The sequence below is a fragment of the Plasmodium vivax genome, chromosome 14 (genome assembly GCF_000002415.2).
Source record: "Plasmodium vivax chromosome 14, whole genome shotgun sequence".
Lineage (NCBI taxonomy): Eukaryota > Apicomplexa > Aconoidasida > Haemosporida > Plasmodiidae > Plasmodium > Plasmodium vivax.
This window is the reverse complement of record NC_009919.1, coordinates 2,160,333-2,178,430: the sequence shown is the minus strand read 5'-3', so window position 1 is coordinate 2,178,430 and position 18,098 is coordinate 2,160,333. Positions and strand designations below refer to the sequence as shown.

Genomic DNA, 18,098 nt, shown 5'->3' with positions numbered 1-18,098 from the left:
GAGAGGTCACGCATCGGACTATTGGTGCGTCGATAAGCCTGGAGCAGACACCATAGCGGTGGCGCCACGCGCGTGCAAAAGGGTGAGAGGCACATAGGAGGGGGGGGCAATAAAAAAATAAGCAAATAAATAAAAAAATAAACAAATAAATAAATAATTACGCACGTGGATACTTCCATACAACTGAATGAATAGGGGGACGATAAGGCATCTCTCAAACTTCAAAAAAAAAAAAGAAAAAAAAGGGGGGCATTCCATTCGCACAAATGTGCCGCTCCCAAAGCCGCAGCAAGCAAACTGAAATGTGGAAGGGGGGCATTCCATTCGCACAAATGTGCCGCTCCCAAAGCCGCAGCAAGCGAACTGAAATGTGGAAGGGGGGCATTCTTCACTTTTCACTTGAATTAAAAAAAAAAAAAAAATTCAAACGGCAACCTGGGCAGGGCAATCCACAGATAAGATAAACTGCGTCGTCTTGTGTGGCTCGTTCCACACAGGCGGACTAAACAAGCTTCCACTTTCGAAAAAAAAAAAAAAAGGGGGGGGAACACTTCCAAAGGTGCCATCACTCCATTTTCGCCGTTACTATGGGACTCCAACAACTGGGGAGTGCCAAAATGGTATCAGCCACTGAAACGCAGAGAGAGGACCTCCTCCTCTCCTCTTTCATCTTTCCTCTTTCCTCTCTCCTCCCTCCTCATCAGAACACATTTTTCTTCGCCAAAGTAGCCCATCCGGAGGGGCCTCAAAAGAAGTTGACGTAGTTGTCCGAAAAGCTCTGCTCGTTGTCGACCCGGGGGGACTGGAAGGAGTAATTTAAGAAGCCCTTATTTGCCTCCTCCTCGCTCATCTTCAAGTCGTAGTCGGCCCCTGCGCCGCCTTCGGCAGCTGCTACTGCTGCTCCAGCGGCTCCTCGCAGCTTGTCCTCCTTCTTCATCTCGCAGAAGCTCCCCTCTTCGTACTTTCCAAAGGTGGTGTTCACCGGGATGCCGTCGATGTACAATTTGGGGGTCATCGTGTTTCGGTAAAGGGAAGAAGAAATCGTGTTGGCCAGGCCGCTATTACCAACGGAGTTGGTGGTGGAGTTCCCAGCCGAGTTGGCCAACCCGTTGGCGGTGGAGGTGGCCACGCCGTTGTTAGCAGAGGTGGTGAGGCCGTTTGCAGCTGCGGTGGTGAGGCCGTTTGCAGCTGCGGTGGTGAGGCCGTTTGCAGCTGCGGTGGTGAGGCCGTTTGCAGCTGCGGTGGTGAGGCCGTTTGCAGCTGCGGTGGTGAGGCCGTTTGCAGCTGCGGTGGTGAGGCCGTTTGCAGCTGCGGTGGTGAGGCTATTTGCAGCTGCGGTGGTGAGGCTATTTGCAGCTGCGGTGGTGAGGCTATTTGCAGCTGCGGTGGTGAGGCTATTTGCAGCTGCGGTGGTGAGGCTATTTGCAGCTGCGGTGGAGAGGCCATTCTCGGGAGGGTCCATAACCCCGCTGTAGTTGTTGCTCATCGAGGCGTCCTCCAAAGTTGCGGAGCTGCCATTGCGCCCGCTGTTCCCGCTGGCGCTCAGGTTCAGATGCACATTGCTGTTGTGCCCGACAACGACGCCACCTCCCACTCCTCCAACTGCAGCTCCCCCGCCGCTTCCACTCCCGTAATAGTTGTACACCCCCTTGGGGCCCTCCTCGCAGAAGTAGCGGTTAAAGCCCTCGGACAGGACCACCCCCGCGCCCTCATCGGCGGGCACTCCGCAGGCGCTTCCGCCCTTGTGGTTGCTGCTTCGGCTGGCACTGCCGTAGGCGAAGTCGCATTCGCCGTTGAAGGGGTTTGCCTCTGCCCCTGCTTCTCCCGCCGCTTCCCCATCTTCCACGTTTCCCGCCGCTTCCCCCTCTTCCACGTTTCCCGCCGCTTCCCCCTCTTCCACCTCTTCCGCCGCTGCCCCACCTTCCGCTCCGTTCAGGAGGTAGCTGGGCTCTCGGGACCCGCTCTCAAAGGGGAGCTTATCATACGTCTCGAATTTGTCGAACCGGTCAAACTTCTCAAACCCGTCAAACTTCTCAAACCCGTCAAACTTCTCAAACCCGTCAAACTTGTCGAACTTGTCAAACTTGTCAAACTTGTCGAACTTGTCGAACTTGTCAAACTTGTCAAACTTCCCAAACCCGTCGTAGCTCTCGTAGGCCCCGAACTTCTCAAACTTGTCGAACTTGTCGAAGTCTGGCGCCTTGACGCTGCCGTTGCAGCTGCCCACGCAGCTCCCGCCCAGGCAGTTCTCCACGCAGCTGCCGCCGAGGCAATTCTGCACGCAGCTACCGCCGAGGCAGCTTCCGCCGAGGCAGCTTCCGCCCCCAAGACAGTTGCCCACGCACGTGGCGCTGGCGCTCAGCAGCCCCTCGCTCATGCAGCTGCCCAGCGCGTTGAACCGCTTCCCACTGCTCAAATGCCTGTTGTGCAGCCGCTGAAACCCTTTGCACACATTCGCACTATTATGCCCACTACCATCGCTGCCACCGCTGCCACGGCTGCCATTCTGCAGTGACACGTTGTCGTTGTGCTTCTCCTCAAAGTCCACGTCTATTTCGTTGATGAAATCTATGTTGATCAAATTTTTGAAGTCCTCCTTCAGCTCATCGTTTTGGGCGCCGTACTTTTGGCTGGCGCCCTCGGACCCGCACTTGTTGCCCAGGCAGTTGCCCAGGCAGCTCTCCAGGCAGCTCTCCAGGCAGTTCTCTAGGCAGCTCTCCAGGCAGTTCTCCAGGCAGTTCTCCAGGCAGTTGTCGTTGCCGCTTCCACTTCCGCTTCCGCTTCCGTGGCCGTTACCGCCGCCACTCCCACTTGCCGGGTGCGACTTGAGGGACTCGCCCCCCCCCACGCGCCCGTGGGAGCAGCCCATCAACCCGTGGTGGTGGCCGTTGTTGATGACGCTGTTGCTGCAACTGTTGCTGCAACTGTTGCTGCAGCTGTTATTCAGGTTATTCTCCGAGTACGCGCTTCCCCCTCCGAAGCTGCCCATGGCGCTCACCCCGCCGCCTCCTACTCCTCCCAGGCCCATGTAGCAACCTTTAAATCCACGCAGGATATGCTTCTCCTTGCTGAGCGCAGCCGCATCCAGATGGGAACTCGTCGCGAAGTGATTCAAATTGGTGGTTCCATTCTGCGTGCCCCTCGTCGAGTTATTATTACTGTTGTTGTTGCTGTGCTGCGTGTTGTTATTAATACTGTTGACGATGATGCTGCTGCCTCCGTAGTTGTGGCTTCCTAGGCCGCTGCTCCCTAAGCCGCTGCTCCCTAAGCCGCTGCTCCCTAAGCCGCTGCTCCCTAAGCCGCTGCTCCCTAAGCCGCTGCTCCCTAAGCCGCTACTACCAATGGCGCTACTACCAATGGCGCCACCACTCATCGCGTGTGCACCGCTCAACCCATTCACGTTGGCCGTACTCCCGCCGCTTCCATTAAAGGCATACAGATGATCGCTCAGCGAATTTACATTCCCGCTGGAATTATTCGAGAAGGACGCGTAGTGCGTCTGCTTCTTCAAAGTGTAACTTCCATTGGTGAGCATATCCTTGTTCATGGCATGCATGCCGTTATTGCTGCTGCTACTGCCGCTTCCGAGGAACTTGGCGCTGGAGAGAAAGGACCCTCCCCCCGATGTTGCCGCTGCTGCTCCGCCGGCAGCGCTACTCATTCCAACGCATGTGCCCTTGCCGCTGACATTCTTGGCGCTCTTCATGAGGTACAAATTTTTCGAGGAGCTCCTGGACGTGTACATGGTATTGTTGTGGTTAATGGGGTAGCTCGGTTTTAGGCTCCCCCCCTTGTTACTGAGGCAGCCGCTGTGCATCCTTCCGCTGGGGCAGTGGTTGAAGGTGTCGCTGCTGAGGTGGGCTCCGAGGTGTGATCCGAGGTGCGATCCGAGGTGCGATCCGAGGTGGCTTCCTAGATGGCTTCCCATGTGTGATCCTGCGTGACTGCCGTAGTGGCCGCCGACGCTGCCTCCCATGCCGCTGACCCCAGTCACGACTCCACTCCCCATGTGGGTGCCCGCTAGGAAGGTCCGGCCTCCATCGCGCACGTTATTCCCGCCGCTCTTGCCCCCTAAGTAAACCCCGCTGCCGCCGCTAACTCCACTCACGCCGCTAACCTTGTTGAGCATTCCGTTGGACGCCATCAACGCGGTGGCCGTGGTGGTGGTGCTGCTGGTGTTGTTGTGGCCCGAGAAGGGGTGGTGCGCGTGCGTCCCGCTGCCAGCGGCCACGCCCCCGATGATGTTCGTCACGCCGCTGGAAAGGCCGCCGGAAATGCCGCCGCCCAAACTGCCCACACCGTCAAAGCCGCCCAAACCTCCGTACGAAGCGGTGCTCGCGGCGTCCACGCCCAAAGCCATGCTGGCGCTGTGCAGGTCCTCCAGAGCTGACCGACTTCCACCCACGCCATGCACAACAACCCCCGAGGTAAGTTCACCACCCAGGGATCCCATGACGCCCTTCATCTTGGAAATGCCCTTTCTCTGATCAACGCTCTTTTTCAAGCCAACATGGGAGCTTCCACTGTGATGATGGTGGTGGTCCGTTATTCCCACCCCTACCGCCCCTGCCGCAGTGGGGGTGGCAGCAACGCCAGCGGGTGCGGACGCGGACGCGGATGCAGTCACAGACGCCGACGCGTCTGGGGTTGCCCCTCCTGCCTTGTTATGCACAATGATATGCTTGTTAAACGCATCGTAGTGCAGACTGACCTTCTCCATTTTGGAAGCGTTGCTATTGCCATCCTCACACAGGTTATAATTATCCTTAAATAAAAACAAATCGTGGTAATTTTTATTCATTTTTTTAATTTTTTTAAACTCTGCCGCAGACGACCTAGGAACAGCTCTCTCAATCCGAAGGTCCCTCACGGAAATGCTGCTCCTCAAGGGGATGTTAAAAAAATTAAACATGTCCTCCTTCCACTTGTCTGGGGTGTTTTTATACGCCTTCAGGAATTTGTTCATGCAGGATAGCGTTTTAAATTTTATTTTGATGTGGGATCCTTTTGGTGGGTGAAAATATATATTGTCTATCTCTTCGTACCCCATGAGCTTCAAAATGTAGAGCATTTGCTCCTTGGCCTCTATGTATTCGGCTAGCTTGTTCCTCTCCGCCGAGTTTTTCGGCAGCTCTAATGGGTACTGGCACCGGGCGCTCTTGGGGACCCACGAGATGTAGACCATCATGTCGCTGAAGTAGTCGTTCGCCACGCCGTTCCCCTGCGCGTTCTTCCCGCTTCGGCTCCCGTTGCCGCTTCCGTGGCCACTCCCATGGCCGCTCCCATTTCCACTCCCATTCGCGCTGCCACTTGCCGCGTTCTCATACGGCGCCTTCTTGGGGGGGGCGGACCCCTTCTCGCTCGGCTCGACCGCACCGCTGCTACCATTCTCGTTGCCCACAACCTTCTTCTTCACATTTTTGTCTCGCACCTTCTTATCCACAACGGACGTCTCCGTCAGGCAGGTGGACAGGCTGACCTGCGTTTCGTTTACGTCCTTCCGGAAGTAATTGGAGGTCTTCTTGTTCAAACTCAGCCTGTTGATTTTACTGGTCTTGCTGCTCCCATTGCTCACTGAGCTGAAGTTAGTTTTGTTAGCCAGCTCGTGGTGGTGATGGTGCAGATGGTGGTGGTGGTGCAGGTGGTGCGCGTGCAGGTGTTGATGCGGGTGAAGGTGCTGATGAGGGTGCAATTGCTGGTGCAGCTGCTGATGGGGATGCAACTGCTGGTGTAACTGCTGATGGGGGTGCAACTGCTGATGCAAGTGGTGATGCAGGTGGTGGTGCTCGTCGTCGTTCTCACCCACTTCCTCCGTCTCCCGCTTGACGTCCAGGTAGTCTTTGCTCTCCATCAGGTGCATTCGCATCTGGGTACTCACTCCGTTTATGCACAGCATCATGTCGCTGTGGCAGGTTCTGTTCCCATGACAGGTCTTATCCCCATGGCAGGTCTTATCCCCGTGGCAGACCCTATCCCCATGACAGGCCCTATCCCCGTGGCAGACCCTATCACCATACAGTCCATGCACGCAACCACTGCTACTTCCAGCAGTATGCACAACGCTCCCCACACCGCCGTTCCGCTCATTCGTCGTAATTAAGAAGTGCAAAAAGAGATTCATACAGGTGAGCCGCTTCAACAGGGAGCTCATTTGGTTCCTACACTTCTCACTCTCCTCTACAATCAGACACATGGTGCAAAACACCTCCTCCACAAAATGAATAATATGCTTTTGGCAAAACAGAAGGAACAGCAAACTCAGGTTCCTGTTGTGCAGCAAACTCTCCTCCAACGCGCTGTGATCATAATAAGCGTCATCCAGTTTTTCCCCTAAGTACTGGTAGAATGACTTCTTCACTTGGCTTAACATCCTTTCGTCGAGCTGCCGAGGGGCCGCTGGCTGGCTCTCCTCCGACTGCCGGCGGGACTGTTCAAAGGGGTGCTCACCGGGTTGCTCACGAGGCTGCTCACCGGACTGTTCACAAGACTTTTCACCTGATTGCTCACCAGACTGTTCGCGAGGCTGCTCACCTGATTGTTCACCCGACTGCTCACCATCGCCACCTCCATCGCCACCCCCATCGCCGCCCCAACTCAGCAGCATCGCTTTCACCTCGTGCTCGCAGCCCTTCAGGTAGTCCGACACGATGCTGTGGTTCTCCTTAAACTTCTCCATCTCCCTTTTGATGAGCTTCTTCATGTCTTTATTTTTCAATTTCGCAGATTCTAGGCGGTCAAGAAGAGTGTGGTACAGCTCGTCGTAGAGAAAGAACAGGTCTCCGTTGGGCTCGTCACTGTGCAGCTCTTCGTTTTTCTTTATTTGCTTGATTAGCTCCTGCACTTTGGTTAGCTCCTTATCGCATGGGTTCTTCATCAACAGGTCCTCACAGCAGTTTCCGCTTTCCCGTTCGGAGGGGCCACTCTTCTCCCTGTTACTTCCCCTCTCGTTGCTCGTATCACCACATCCTTCCGTGGCGGGGTCTGACGCATTGGTTGGCTTCTCCTTGTCCTCTGGAGCGCCCTTGCTAGTTGCTTTCTTCCCGCCGTCACAAGAAACGGGTTCGCTTTCTCCCTCGTCGATCTCATCTTGGGGGTTCCCTCGGCTGCCGCTCTTCTCCACACCTTCGGCGATGTCGGCAATCTCTGCTATCTCGGCTGTCTCGGCAGTTTCGCCCGTTTCGCCCGTCTCGCCAGTTTCTTCACTACCGTCTTCTTCTTCCACCCCTTCCTGGGGCTCTTCCTCTGCGCCCTTCTTACCACTGCCATTATCATTCTTCACGACGAGATCCGGCTCTTCCGCCTTCTCTGCATCATCATCTCGACTCGCATCATCATCGCGATTTGCATCACCAGCTCCTTTCTGCATGTCTCCGTTCTTGTCTGTACCATTGCACTCATTTGGCTCCTTCAAGTTGCCACCTTCGTCTTCTCCCACCTTCTGCTTCACCTTCTTCAGGTTAAATCGATCTATCAAATTGAACAGGTAGCCACCGGCCCCTCCACTCGTCCCAGCCGCGGCCTCCCCGCCGTTGCCACTACCGCTACCACCGCTGCTGCCTTTTCCTCCCTTTCCACTCACAGCTACAGCATCCTCGCTCGACTTCACCTCCGTCGCCTTCTTCACACACTGATCATCTTCTCGGCCACTCAATTCCTGGGGCACTTCCTCCATGTTCTCCTGTGTTCACGTGAGAGGGTAGCAGCAGGGCAGGGGGCTGGGAGATGGCGATGAAAATACCGCTGACGTGGTGGCTAGCTGTTTTTTTTTTTTTTTTTTTTTTTTAATTTATTATTATTTTTTTTTTTTTACTAGGCGAAAACTCGTACACACTGCTGCGTAAACGTAGTAAAAAAAATAAACACATGCAACTTGTGCTCATGCAAAATGGAGCCTCGTTCCACTTGGCGTTCAACTTAATAGCTCACAAGGAGCGGTGTGCCTACTGGTGGAGTATCAAACTGGCGCGAATTAAAAAAAAAAAAAAAAAAAATTCATAAAAAGGGTACGCAGGTGGAACGGACTTGCGTGGACGTGGGGTAGGCGGGGATGTACATTCAAAGGACGTAATAAACAGGCGCAAAGGTGGCTAGCGGGGGGGAGATAAAAGGAGAGCCCGGGCTGTTGCTCTCACAAATGAAAAAAAATATACACTTCAATAAATACACCTCAAGGGGGTCCCAAAAAAAAAGCGAAACACAAGTGGCATAAAATGTCGAGTGAAACATAAAACCACAGCGCTCCAAAGGAACTCCCTCTCTGCAGATGAATGTGACTACGTGTGCTCGCGGATGGGTGTGCACATGTGCTTATGCTACGCCTCAGGGTAGGGGGCGCGAAGGCATGAACACTGGCGCAACAACTGCTGCATAAGCATGCGCGGTGGGCAAGCTACGTTACACGCTACGTTACACACTACTTCGCACGAACATGCAAAGGTGTATGGTGTACATATGTGCGCCCCTCCTGCGGCACCGCTTCGAAAATTAAAAAATGATCTGCACGTGGGACGCTAAAAAAAGGGTAGCACTGACGACCGTGGCAATGGCAAATGCGAAGGTAAAGATGGCCACTTGATAACCTTAAGCATTAAAAATGACGAATGGGGTGAGGGCGACCGTCTGCCTCTCAACGGCGGCCACGATTGGGAGGAGGAAAAAAGAAGGGGAAAAAAAAAAAAAAAACTACAACACAATACAATGCAATACAATACAATTCAATACACTACACTGCATGCATGTAATTAAATGTTCAAAATGGGAAAAAAATAAAAAAAAAAAAAAATTACACAATCCTTGCACGTAAAAACATGCACGCACATTACAGGTGGGGGAGGGCATACACAAGGTGGAGATGCACAAAGTGGAGATACACAATGTGCAGATGCACAACTGCGATTGGGGGGATGGAAAAAAAACTAAAAATTCAGAGGAGTTGATACGGGCGTAGGATGCGTCTACATACACTCAGGTGCTTTCATACACACATATGGAGGTGCAGGTTTTTCGCGAGGGGGGCTGCAGACAGTTACACGTATCCACTTGCTCTATCGCTGGCTGCTCTTAACGTACATTAATTACGCGATCGTAACTGCTTATCGTATGACCACATGTACGTAGGCACAAAGTGCGTGCACTACTTCCTTTCAGCTTCTCTCTTTTGGGTCACTGCAGGGGCACACAAAATGAAGCGCTTCGCTTGGCAGCGAGGTGTCACACAGGTAGGGGTATGCAAACGTGCAGGGTCAAACGAGCGTGGGTTGCATATGACGCGATCAAAAAAAAAAAAAAAAAAAAAAAAAAAGAGCAAAGGGGCGTGGCGAAGTTGCCAAAACGCATATATATAATGGGCGCGAGTGGAAGATAATAAAAAATACGCTGCCCACGTTAACTGTAACTATGGCGTGAAGAAAAAAAACCCTCAATTAATTAGCAACACACGCGACGCGAAGGGGGCGCACATAAAAAAGGAAGTGAAAATTAAACTATAATATAAGGGGGAAGTGAAACTGCAAATGCATCAAGTTGGCAAAACTCAACAAAATTTTTTTTTTTTTCTTTTCACACACGGGAAAATAATCATACATAGGAGGGTGTGTGTGGAGCAATCGACTTAGCCTACTTTTCGCCGCCTATTTTGCTCCTCACAATTGGGGGTCAATCTGCTAGCTATTTTATTCTCTCTCAAAAAAAAAAAAAAAAAAAAAAAAAAAAAAAAATGCACATTCAAACAAACTGCAAAAAGGTGGGATGGGAGTTAAAAAAAAAAAAAAAACAGATAAGCTGGTAGACGAACAGATAAACTGCTAATAACGTGAGACGAATGGGACGACGCGGAGGCACTAATGCATAATCTCTCACTCGTGTGAAACACTCCACGTCGATCGGGCGCAGGAGCAAAGGAACATGTGTGTATACTAAAAAGGAAACTCGGGAAAATGCAAAGCGATGTGGGGAAAAAGATAACAAATCATAAAAAAGTGGGGGGCATACTACACACAGTCAACACGTTGTAAAAAAAAAATTATAAATAATAAGTAAAAAAAATACACGTGGGGAGATAAATAAGCAAATGTTTTCAAGCTAGTATGCTATACATCAAACTAAATCATGCATGGGAGAGGTGCATACAGTCACACCCACCACTGTGTTCGTACACATGTGCTGGTTGCCTATTTACAACCTCCTTATCGCGTGCGTTCCTTCAATAGGCTAACACAGATCGGCGCGAGCGTGCACACAGCGATCAGGCAAGCGAAGGTGAAGGGGCTGGGAGGGGTGGAACAACGAATGGGGGATGCAAACATGTATACGTATACACACGTGTGTACATATGCACGCGCGCAGACACACCCTTACACACGAACATGCAAAAAAAAAAAAATAAAATAATAAAATAAAAAAAAAAGGAATAAAATAATCCGTTTAATTCAATTGCTCATAAGTATGCAAAGCATGTTTCAAAAAAAAAAAAAAAAACCAACGAAGGAGCTAACGAACGAGCGAACGAACGAACGACGTAGTTGCCCCCAATGGAGGAATAAAACATGGGATCATATAATGACGCGGGAACGAGTCGCCAAAAGCATAGGGCTTAAATCGCAAGCATTCAACACGCTTCTTCGGCTGGGCGCTCACGCACGCAGGTAGGTACGCACATATATATATACATGCGTATGTACATATACTATATGTGCATATGTATGCTATGCGCCTGCGCATGGGCATACACATAGGAGCAAACGCAAGCGCGCCTACTTGCTCGTGCTGCGCTTTGGAGAAAGCCGGCAGCTTCTCATAAACGTAAAAACAAGCGCACGGGCATACGCGAGCACGCAAAGGTATATCCTTCACAGGCGTTGGTATAAGCGTTGGTTTAAGCGTTGGCCTCCGCGTGGGGTTCCACGTAAGTTTTTCCACGCAGGCTTCCGCGTCGGCTTCCACGCTGGCTTCCACGTTGGCACCCGCTCTCGCTTTGGCCTCCGCTTCAGCTTTCACTGGGGCGTTCCCCTGTTGCCTGTTCGTACGGCTGCTTTACGATGCAATATCGCATCACGCAGGTGGGGGCATTCACAATTATGCTGGTTCAAAACTGGCTGCGCAACGGCGAACACTCTAGAAGGAACACAATCGCGAACGCTTCGAGTGCCGCGAACGCGGCAAACGCTGGTAACTTGGGCTAACGTACATGTACATCTAAACACTGAGAAGTTACGTAAGCTCTATCAAATAATCAAACTCGAGATGTTAAGAAGAGTAGGCTGTTTTTATTTGCTTTCTAACATGAAGTAAAATTAAGAAAAAAAAAAAAAAAAAAAAATTGGAAACGAAAAATGAAGAATGCGCATACCAACATGTAAAATGATATTAAGTAGTATATATGTATACATATGATAGAAAAAATAAAATCAACTGAATTGCGTAAGCACTTCGAAAAAAAAAAAAAGGGGGTGGAGGATAAGATTCACGAAAAAGGGTTTCGCGTTCGCGCGAGTGCGCATGGAAAGTGGGCACAATAAGCATGCACGTGGTGAAGTAGCAAAACATGTACAGCAAAACATATGCGTGGCAAAACAGGAACAGCAAAATAGCATAAACTTCGCATTCGAATTGGCATTCTCGCGTGCGCCTCACATTTACATTATGCAATGCTCACAGCCGTACCTTGTGCAAATATGCACATGGGTTATTAAACGCAAAAAAAACTGGCAAACGGGCAAAGGGGCAATTGGGCAAACAGTACGGGGGAGGGGGAAAAAAATAATATATATCCACAGGTATATTAAACCAAATTTCGACACTTGAAAAAAAAAAAAAAAATAGGGGGGGGGGAATCCTCCACCAACGAAACTAAAAAAAATAAAAATAGCAATCTCACCCTTTGTTGCTACAGCGCAAACATATAATTGCTACATGTAAGTGAGAGTATATGTAACGTTTGGCAAAAAATAAGAACATTCATATATAACAATACAGGTGACGCGGCGCGGTGCGACGTACATGTATATATATTTGCACGCCTCTCTCGTGTGGCGCTACTTTATACCTCGGATGCATACCACATCCCTTTGCATTCGTGCACAAAAGCATATATATAATATCATGTGGTACCAAAGGGGAACTCAAATAACGGGGTGATGATTTCTTGCATCGCGGATCCTCGGCAGGCTCGCGATTGCATACCGCAACGTAACATGGCGTAACATAGCAAATGTTAACTTCCCAGTTCAGTCAATTCGAAATGTGAAAACAGGTACAAAGAGGGAGAAAAAAAAAAAAAAAAAAATTTACAAGCACGCGGTTTTCTCACAGGATGCAATCAAACCGGTAATTTATTTTTACGCGCAACTCAGCACAAAGTATAAAAAAAAATAAAAATTACACATTAGGGATGGGAATATATAGTAGCGCTACCACTACACTTATTTTGCTACTTGTCGCTATGGGGTTTCTTTTTTTATTTTATTTATTTTTTTTTTTTATTTTTTTTTTTTTTTTTCAATACGCGTCGTGTAAACTGCGCACGTAAGGATATACATACAAATAAAATATTTTAAATATATATGCTATACTTTGAGGTGCCCCGCGCTGCGTTGCTTTGCATGTGCTTTATGCCATTCACCCCCCAGCGGTAAGCCGGGGCCTGCTACCTACACACCCACGCACGCGTAGGTGTCGGCGCGCCGGTTTGCGGCTAGGCATGCGCAACCCCATACGCGTATAGCGCGTACATATGTATATGTAAATTCATATACATACATATATGTTATATATATATTATTATATATATATTATTTGCATGCACCTCACATGTGCAGAGGGAGAAAAGCGCCGTGGGGACCAGGCTGCATGTATTTACTGCTACCTCAGCACCAGCATATGAACATATGAACAACGTATGCTTACACGATTACGCACATTTGTCGCGTGCCGGCTTATCCCTTTTGCGTAAACAGGTCGGGGAGGGCCACTCTTAAAATGGAGAGGAAGTGCCCCTTTTATTTTTGTTTTTCCTTTTACTCCGTAGCTTTCCTATCGCGACCAGAGTGAGAGCAGCTAATCCAACTGCTGCGAATTGCAATGCAGCTCTCGGGAAAATTAGCCGTGTTTTTACAAAAATATGTATAATAATGTAGTAGGGGGATAATAAACGGAGGATTTTTTTTTTTTTTTTTTTTTTTTTTTTTTTCTCACGTCGGGGGGGTGCCGGAGAGCAAACTAGCTCGGCAATTGCAAAAGGGGAGAAAGCAACTGACCTGACCGGGTTGCCCGCGCAAGCCTTTGCAAGTGGAGGCGCATAAATGGTTATGCATATTAATACGCATAAATGTATATGCATTTGAACGCGCATAAATGCGCATGCTTATATTTGTGCAAATTTGCCTTTATATTTGCGTAGGCGCTTGTGGGATGAATGCACGTGGCTTCGCCGCGAATCCCGCGTTTTCTCGTTTCAGCTGGAGAGAAAATTTCCCCCGACTCGCATCTTCGCGCAGGGGGGTATGCGCGGGGGTGGATTATGTACATGTAAATGTATACGCATATGTATGTACATGTAAATGTATACGCATATGTATGTACATGTAAATGTATACGTATACGTATGCACCATCGGCCTAACCCTTTGGCAAACGCATACAACAGATGCCCCCGCCACTTCTTCTTGCGCATGTGCGTAACCCTCGCGTTTTCTCCTTTTCACCAAATTCGGAGCGCCGATGGTCACAAGAGAGTCAGTTCTTCCTACGCAAGTGGTCACAGCGGGGTGAAAAACAAAAAGCAGAAGCGTAAGCATACGTGCGTATAATGCAAAATTATGCATGTACATAAAATTTTTATTCCAGTTGCATCCCCCTTGAGTGGCCAAATGCATATGTTTGCTTCCCATTTACATGCATTCCATATGGGTATGCCAGCGTGGTGGGGGGAAGGTACTGCGCGAGGAGGGCTTTGCCGAAGGTTCTATGCCATGGAGGGGGGAAGCGCGCCATAAGCATACGGGTGTATTCGCGTATGGGCATACGAACATGCGGATTGCGAGCAAGGAAACTGCTGGAGTTCCCAACAGCCATACACTCAGCCAGAGTGCGCCCCAGCCGTATGCGTACGCACCCTGCGCGAGACTGTGCGAGACTGTGCAAGCAAGTTAGCGCCGTATGCACGCACCCCCCATGCGCATGCCACTCACAGTAGGCGCATTTTACGGACGGAGCGCTCTCTCGTGTATAAAATGGTCTATATGTAGTCGGCCAAAAGGTTGCAGCCTTCAGAGGAGCGCAGAAGGCACGACAAAAAAAAAAAAAAAAAAAAAAAAAGCAGATCGGTTCGCATGAGACGATACGTTCCACGGACGCGATGCAGTGTAAATAACATGGCTAAATCACGCGCTTATTTTGTTTTTTTTTTTTGCGACAAAAGGTGTTTGTTCTTCGCAACGCAGCGCGACACATCACAGCATGCATAGCGCGCAGTGATGCAAAACTGTGTAGCTTACGTGTAGCTCACATGTAGCTTCGCGTGGCATAAAATTCACGTCAATTCGTCAGTTCGGTCAGCTCAGTTTGATTTGTTTTTCTTGACTTTATTTTTATTTTTTTCTTCACCCATTCGGATGCTTTCCTTTGCAGCACGCAGATTCATCACACACGTGCATACGCGCGAGCGTGTACGTCCGGAGGGTACGCCAGGCGGCACGTCACACGTGACACGTAACAGGTGATGCATTATTGTAGCCGTCGTACAAACACGCACAACATGCAATTTTGATGGAGAGAGAGAAAGGCTGGTCACGACTTTCCGCGCGATCAGGATGTGCATGGCGAATTGTTTTTACATGCACACCTGGGGTGATGACCTTTATCACGCAAACCATCTCGTGACGCTTGCGAATGCGAAATGTAATACGCTCAAACATACACTTGCTGTGGACGCAAAAAAAAAGGTATTTTCCACGCAGCAGGGAATGTACACATGCGTGCGTTGCGTGGCACATACGTGTACCTACCGCTATCGCGCACGCGGCATCCCCTTTAGGAGGAACCCCTAGCCTCTGCTACGACATGTTGTGCTCGGGAATTCGCCACTGAAAGGGAAGGGGGGGGGAAGAAAAAAAAAAAAAAAAAAAAAAAATTCATTTCTCACAATTTCGCGCGATTTTCGCATTTTTTTTTTCCCCCCCATGTGGAATGGCAACAAATGAAACAAAACAAACGTAGCAATAGTAAATAAAGTAACGTAAAAAAAAAAAAAAAAAAATTCACCTTCCAGGCAAGGGACGAAGAGTTGTTCGCTCACTCGTTCGTCAAAATTCAATCGCTCGATTTGTAGTTCTGTTCGTTCGATTTGGGAGGTTTACCTCCGTCGGTACACCCAGGCCATTTCCGTTCGATTGGTGTTTTTTTAATCAGCGCGATCGCTCAGTTTTTACGTTTTCTTTTCCCCCAGGTTGCATCCCCCGTCATGCTTAAAACAACGTATGAACAGTGTTAAACAAAAAAAAATGGATGCATGACTGTGTGATGAAGTTTGCTTGGGGTAAGGGGGCAGCACGATGGAACAACGACAGAACGAAGTGTGTATGCACAAATGTAGTAGCAACGAATGTGTATACACGCACACGCGTAAACGAATTTATAGAAATTTCTTTCTTTTTTTTTTTTTTTTCCGCGCCATTTGCGTGATCGTTAAAAGAGGCCACACTCCCACGATGGGCGTTCGACGGGTTTGTTGCAAACACACCAAGTGAGGTGCACAACGCATGCCGCATGTCGGAAGTTTGTTAACAAATTTGGATTTAATTATGGGTGTGCGTAGCACGCGGGGAAAAACAAACAAATTTTACTTCACAAGAGGGAAAAAATAAAACATAATAAAATAAAAGGGGGGCAAAACAAAGGAGAAAAAAAAAATATATATGTGTATGTATGCATGTGTATATATGCATACACTAGGAAGAACGAAGGGACGAGTGGAAAGATGCACACATATGCGCATACGCATGTGTAATCATCATGTGCACATCTGCCCTCATGGCAACGCAAAAACGACGCTTACATAAATTAACAATGTTAAGTGAAGGGCCATTTTTGCCACTACACCAGAGAACCCCGAAGGGGCCATATGCACACACAAGCCACATAGGCGCATACGCTATAGGGGAAAGCGCATGAGGTGCCGGTAAGCGGGATCATCCATCGTTCGCCCTTCCCGCGACGTTAAGCAGTGAACGAAAGGATGGATTTAATGAGAAAGCCAAAAAAGACAAAAAAAAAAAAAAAAAAAAAAAAGCTTTTATATTTTAAATTTAAAATTTTAAATTTTAAATTACAAAATGGGTATTTTTTTTAACACCCAAATGGTTGACGCAAAGCTGCGTAAAAGAAATTCGTAAATAAAAATACGCCAACCAGGTTAGCAGCGCAAATGCAGAGGGCACTACACGTACGTTTCCCAAGCGGGGGAAGCAATCCCCTGGAAGAATGCTCCCCAATTTTTATCTTTTAAAATGACGTGAAAATTGCGAACAGTTGACGCAAATGACACACTGGCAGTCTGAGCTGTTCATCACCTTTTTTTGGCCTTTTTTTTTTTTTTTCTTTAAACGTAAAAATATGGAGCTCATTTTCTTAAAAGGGGAAGCATTTAATTCGAAGTGACCTCCTCGAAGTAGCTACATGAAAAAAAAAAAAAAAAAAAGGCCAAAAAAAGGGGCAAACAAAGGGGGAAAATGACCAAATGAGCGAAGACGGCCACAAATGGGTGAGGAAGAAAAGTGGCCAGAAAAGGTGTGTGTGCAGCTTGTGCCACAAGCGAATGGCATAGGAGGGACGTGCGGTGTGTTCTGAAGAGGGGAAATGTATGCTTTTCATTTTTTCCCCTTTTTTTTTTTTTTTCTTTAACTGGATTGATGCTCCATTTGTGTCTCCCTCCCTGGGGAACAGGCATAACCCTGCGTTATAAACCAAATGGCACAGCCTGCAGAGCGTTCCTTTTCTTTGTCCCTCTTGCCAAATCTGATGAAGGATTCATTTGCTGGGGAAATATGCCTGCACATGAGCACAGTCAAAACAGCGCCTTCCCTGTTGGCGGCATGTTCGTATTGCTTTCACCTTCGCGCATACATCGAAAGGGGATACGTACGTGGAGGCATCTCTCAACTCTCATCGCACGTCAGACGATGTGTAAACAAGTCCTCATGTTGTTTGCCCCTCTCACCCCCTTTAATCTACCTCATTATGATATCCCCTCCGTTTCAAGTTAAAAAGAAAGCCATTCGCGCAAAGGTCTTTTCGCAGGGCATCCCTATGCACAGTTTAGCAAAATCGTATGGACGTTAACACATCAGGGGTGGGTGGGAAGTAAAAGCATATTGCCCCTTCTCTGTATGCAATGTTAAAAAGGGACTCCGCATTCAGAATGTGTTGTAGCAAAATGAAATGAGGTAATGCGTGTCTTTCCCCGTCCCAGCGGACGACGTCGTTGCGGTAGAGGTGTATTTAACTAAAGGGAGAACCTCCAAAAAAAAAAAAAAAGTAATCACACAGTTGTGTGGCCCCCCTTCCGCTGCAGTTCACCATCCGTATTACTACGATGTGATAAAAAAAAAGAAAAACAAAAATGAACATGTACACCCAGGGGAAAATATAAATGTCGAAAAAAAAAAAAGGCCATATGATGTCACCGCATCGGGGAATAAAACACAACTTGAGGTTCCTCACAAAATGAGCTTTTTATCTGCATGCGCGATTGGCAAATACAGTTGGCGATCTACATTTGGGGGGGAAAGGGCGCCTTTTTTTTTTTCCACACAGTTTGGTGTACATTTCGCATGGCGCATTAATCCGCGCTGCGCCTCTTTGCCTCACTTAAAAAAATCAGGCAGGGCGGACGCGAAGGGGCAAACGAAACAAACGGAACAAACAAAACGCGGCGGAGCTGCCTCAACGCCGCACACCTCTCACTTGGATAACTGTGTCAACGTTGTCGGGCATAAAAACTCCCTCTGCTGGGACGAAGTGGTGCCTCGCACTGCGGCGGCGTCGCACGTAGGGAAAAAAAAAAAAAAAAATGCAAACGGGTACATGGCCACTTGCACGCGAATA

General features: G+C 48.9%; 1 protein-coding gene across 1 annotated transcript, besides 32 other annotated features; it reads right to left on the bottom strand.

Annotated features, from left to right (window-relative positions):
- Positions 1-107: 107 nt before the first annotated feature.
- Positions 108-156: a microsatellite.
- A 243-nt stretch (positions 157-399) lies between these two features.
- Positions 400-427: a microsatellite.
- A 318-nt stretch (positions 428-745) lies between these two features.
- On the bottom strand, positions 746-7,672 carry PVX_100535 (hypothetical protein, conserved; the record flags this gene model as incomplete). Its single annotated transcript, XM_001613804.1, has 1 exon — positions 746-7,672. The coding sequence occupies one exon, from the start codon at positions 7,670-7,672 to the stop codon at positions 746-748; it is 6,927 nt and encodes a 2,308-aa protein (XP_001613854.1).
- Positions 3,148-3,321: a microsatellite.
- Positions 4,134-4,162: a microsatellite.
- Positions 4,182-4,336: a microsatellite.
- Positions 5,605-5,646: a microsatellite.
- Positions 5,680-5,705: a microsatellite.
- Positions 7,441-7,462: a microsatellite.
- An 86-nt stretch (positions 7,673-7,758) lies between the features above and the next one.
- Positions 7,759-7,807: a microsatellite.
- A 161-nt stretch (positions 7,808-7,968) lies between these two features.
- Positions 7,969-8,031: a microsatellite.
- Positions 7,971-7,990: a microsatellite.
- A 651-nt stretch (positions 8,032-8,682) lies between the features above and the next one.
- Positions 8,683-8,726: a microsatellite.
- Positions 8,727-9,273: 547 nt separating this feature from the next.
- Positions 9,274-9,300: a microsatellite.
- Positions 9,301-9,682: 382 nt separating this feature from the next.
- Positions 9,683-9,715: a microsatellite.
- A 758-nt stretch (positions 9,716-10,473) lies between these two features.
- Positions 10,474-10,514: a microsatellite.
- Positions 10,515-10,647: 133 nt separating this feature from the next.
- Positions 10,648-10,701: a microsatellite.
- Positions 10,653-10,731: a microsatellite.
- A 561-nt stretch (positions 10,732-11,292) lies between these two features.
- Positions 11,293-11,316: a microsatellite.
- A 239-nt stretch (positions 11,317-11,555) lies between these two features.
- Positions 11,556-11,578: a microsatellite.
- Positions 11,579-11,777: 199 nt separating this feature from the next.
- Positions 11,778-11,849: a microsatellite.
- Positions 11,850-12,444: 595 nt separating this feature from the next.
- Positions 12,445-12,495: a microsatellite.
- A 229-nt stretch (positions 12,496-12,724) lies between these two features.
- Positions 12,725-12,788: a microsatellite.
- A 366-nt stretch (positions 12,789-13,154) lies between these two features.
- Positions 13,155-13,185: a microsatellite.
- A 329-nt stretch (positions 13,186-13,514) lies between these two features.
- Positions 13,515-13,601: a microsatellite.
- Positions 13,602-13,805: 204 nt separating this feature from the next.
- Positions 13,806-13,834: a microsatellite.
- Positions 13,835-14,286: 452 nt separating this feature from the next.
- Positions 14,287-14,311: a microsatellite.
- A 787-nt stretch (positions 14,312-15,098) lies between these two features.
- Positions 15,099-15,125: a microsatellite.
- A 79-nt stretch (positions 15,126-15,204) lies between these two features.
- Positions 15,205-15,227: a microsatellite.
- A 463-nt stretch (positions 15,228-15,690) lies between these two features.
- Positions 15,691-15,724: a microsatellite.
- A 525-nt stretch (positions 15,725-16,249) lies between these two features.
- Positions 16,250-16,282: a microsatellite.
- An 816-nt stretch (positions 16,283-17,098) lies between these two features.
- Positions 17,099-17,148: a microsatellite.
- A 57-nt stretch (positions 17,149-17,205) lies between these two features.
- Positions 17,206-17,311: a microsatellite.
- Between the last annotated feature and the right edge of the window lie 787 nt (positions 17,312-18,098).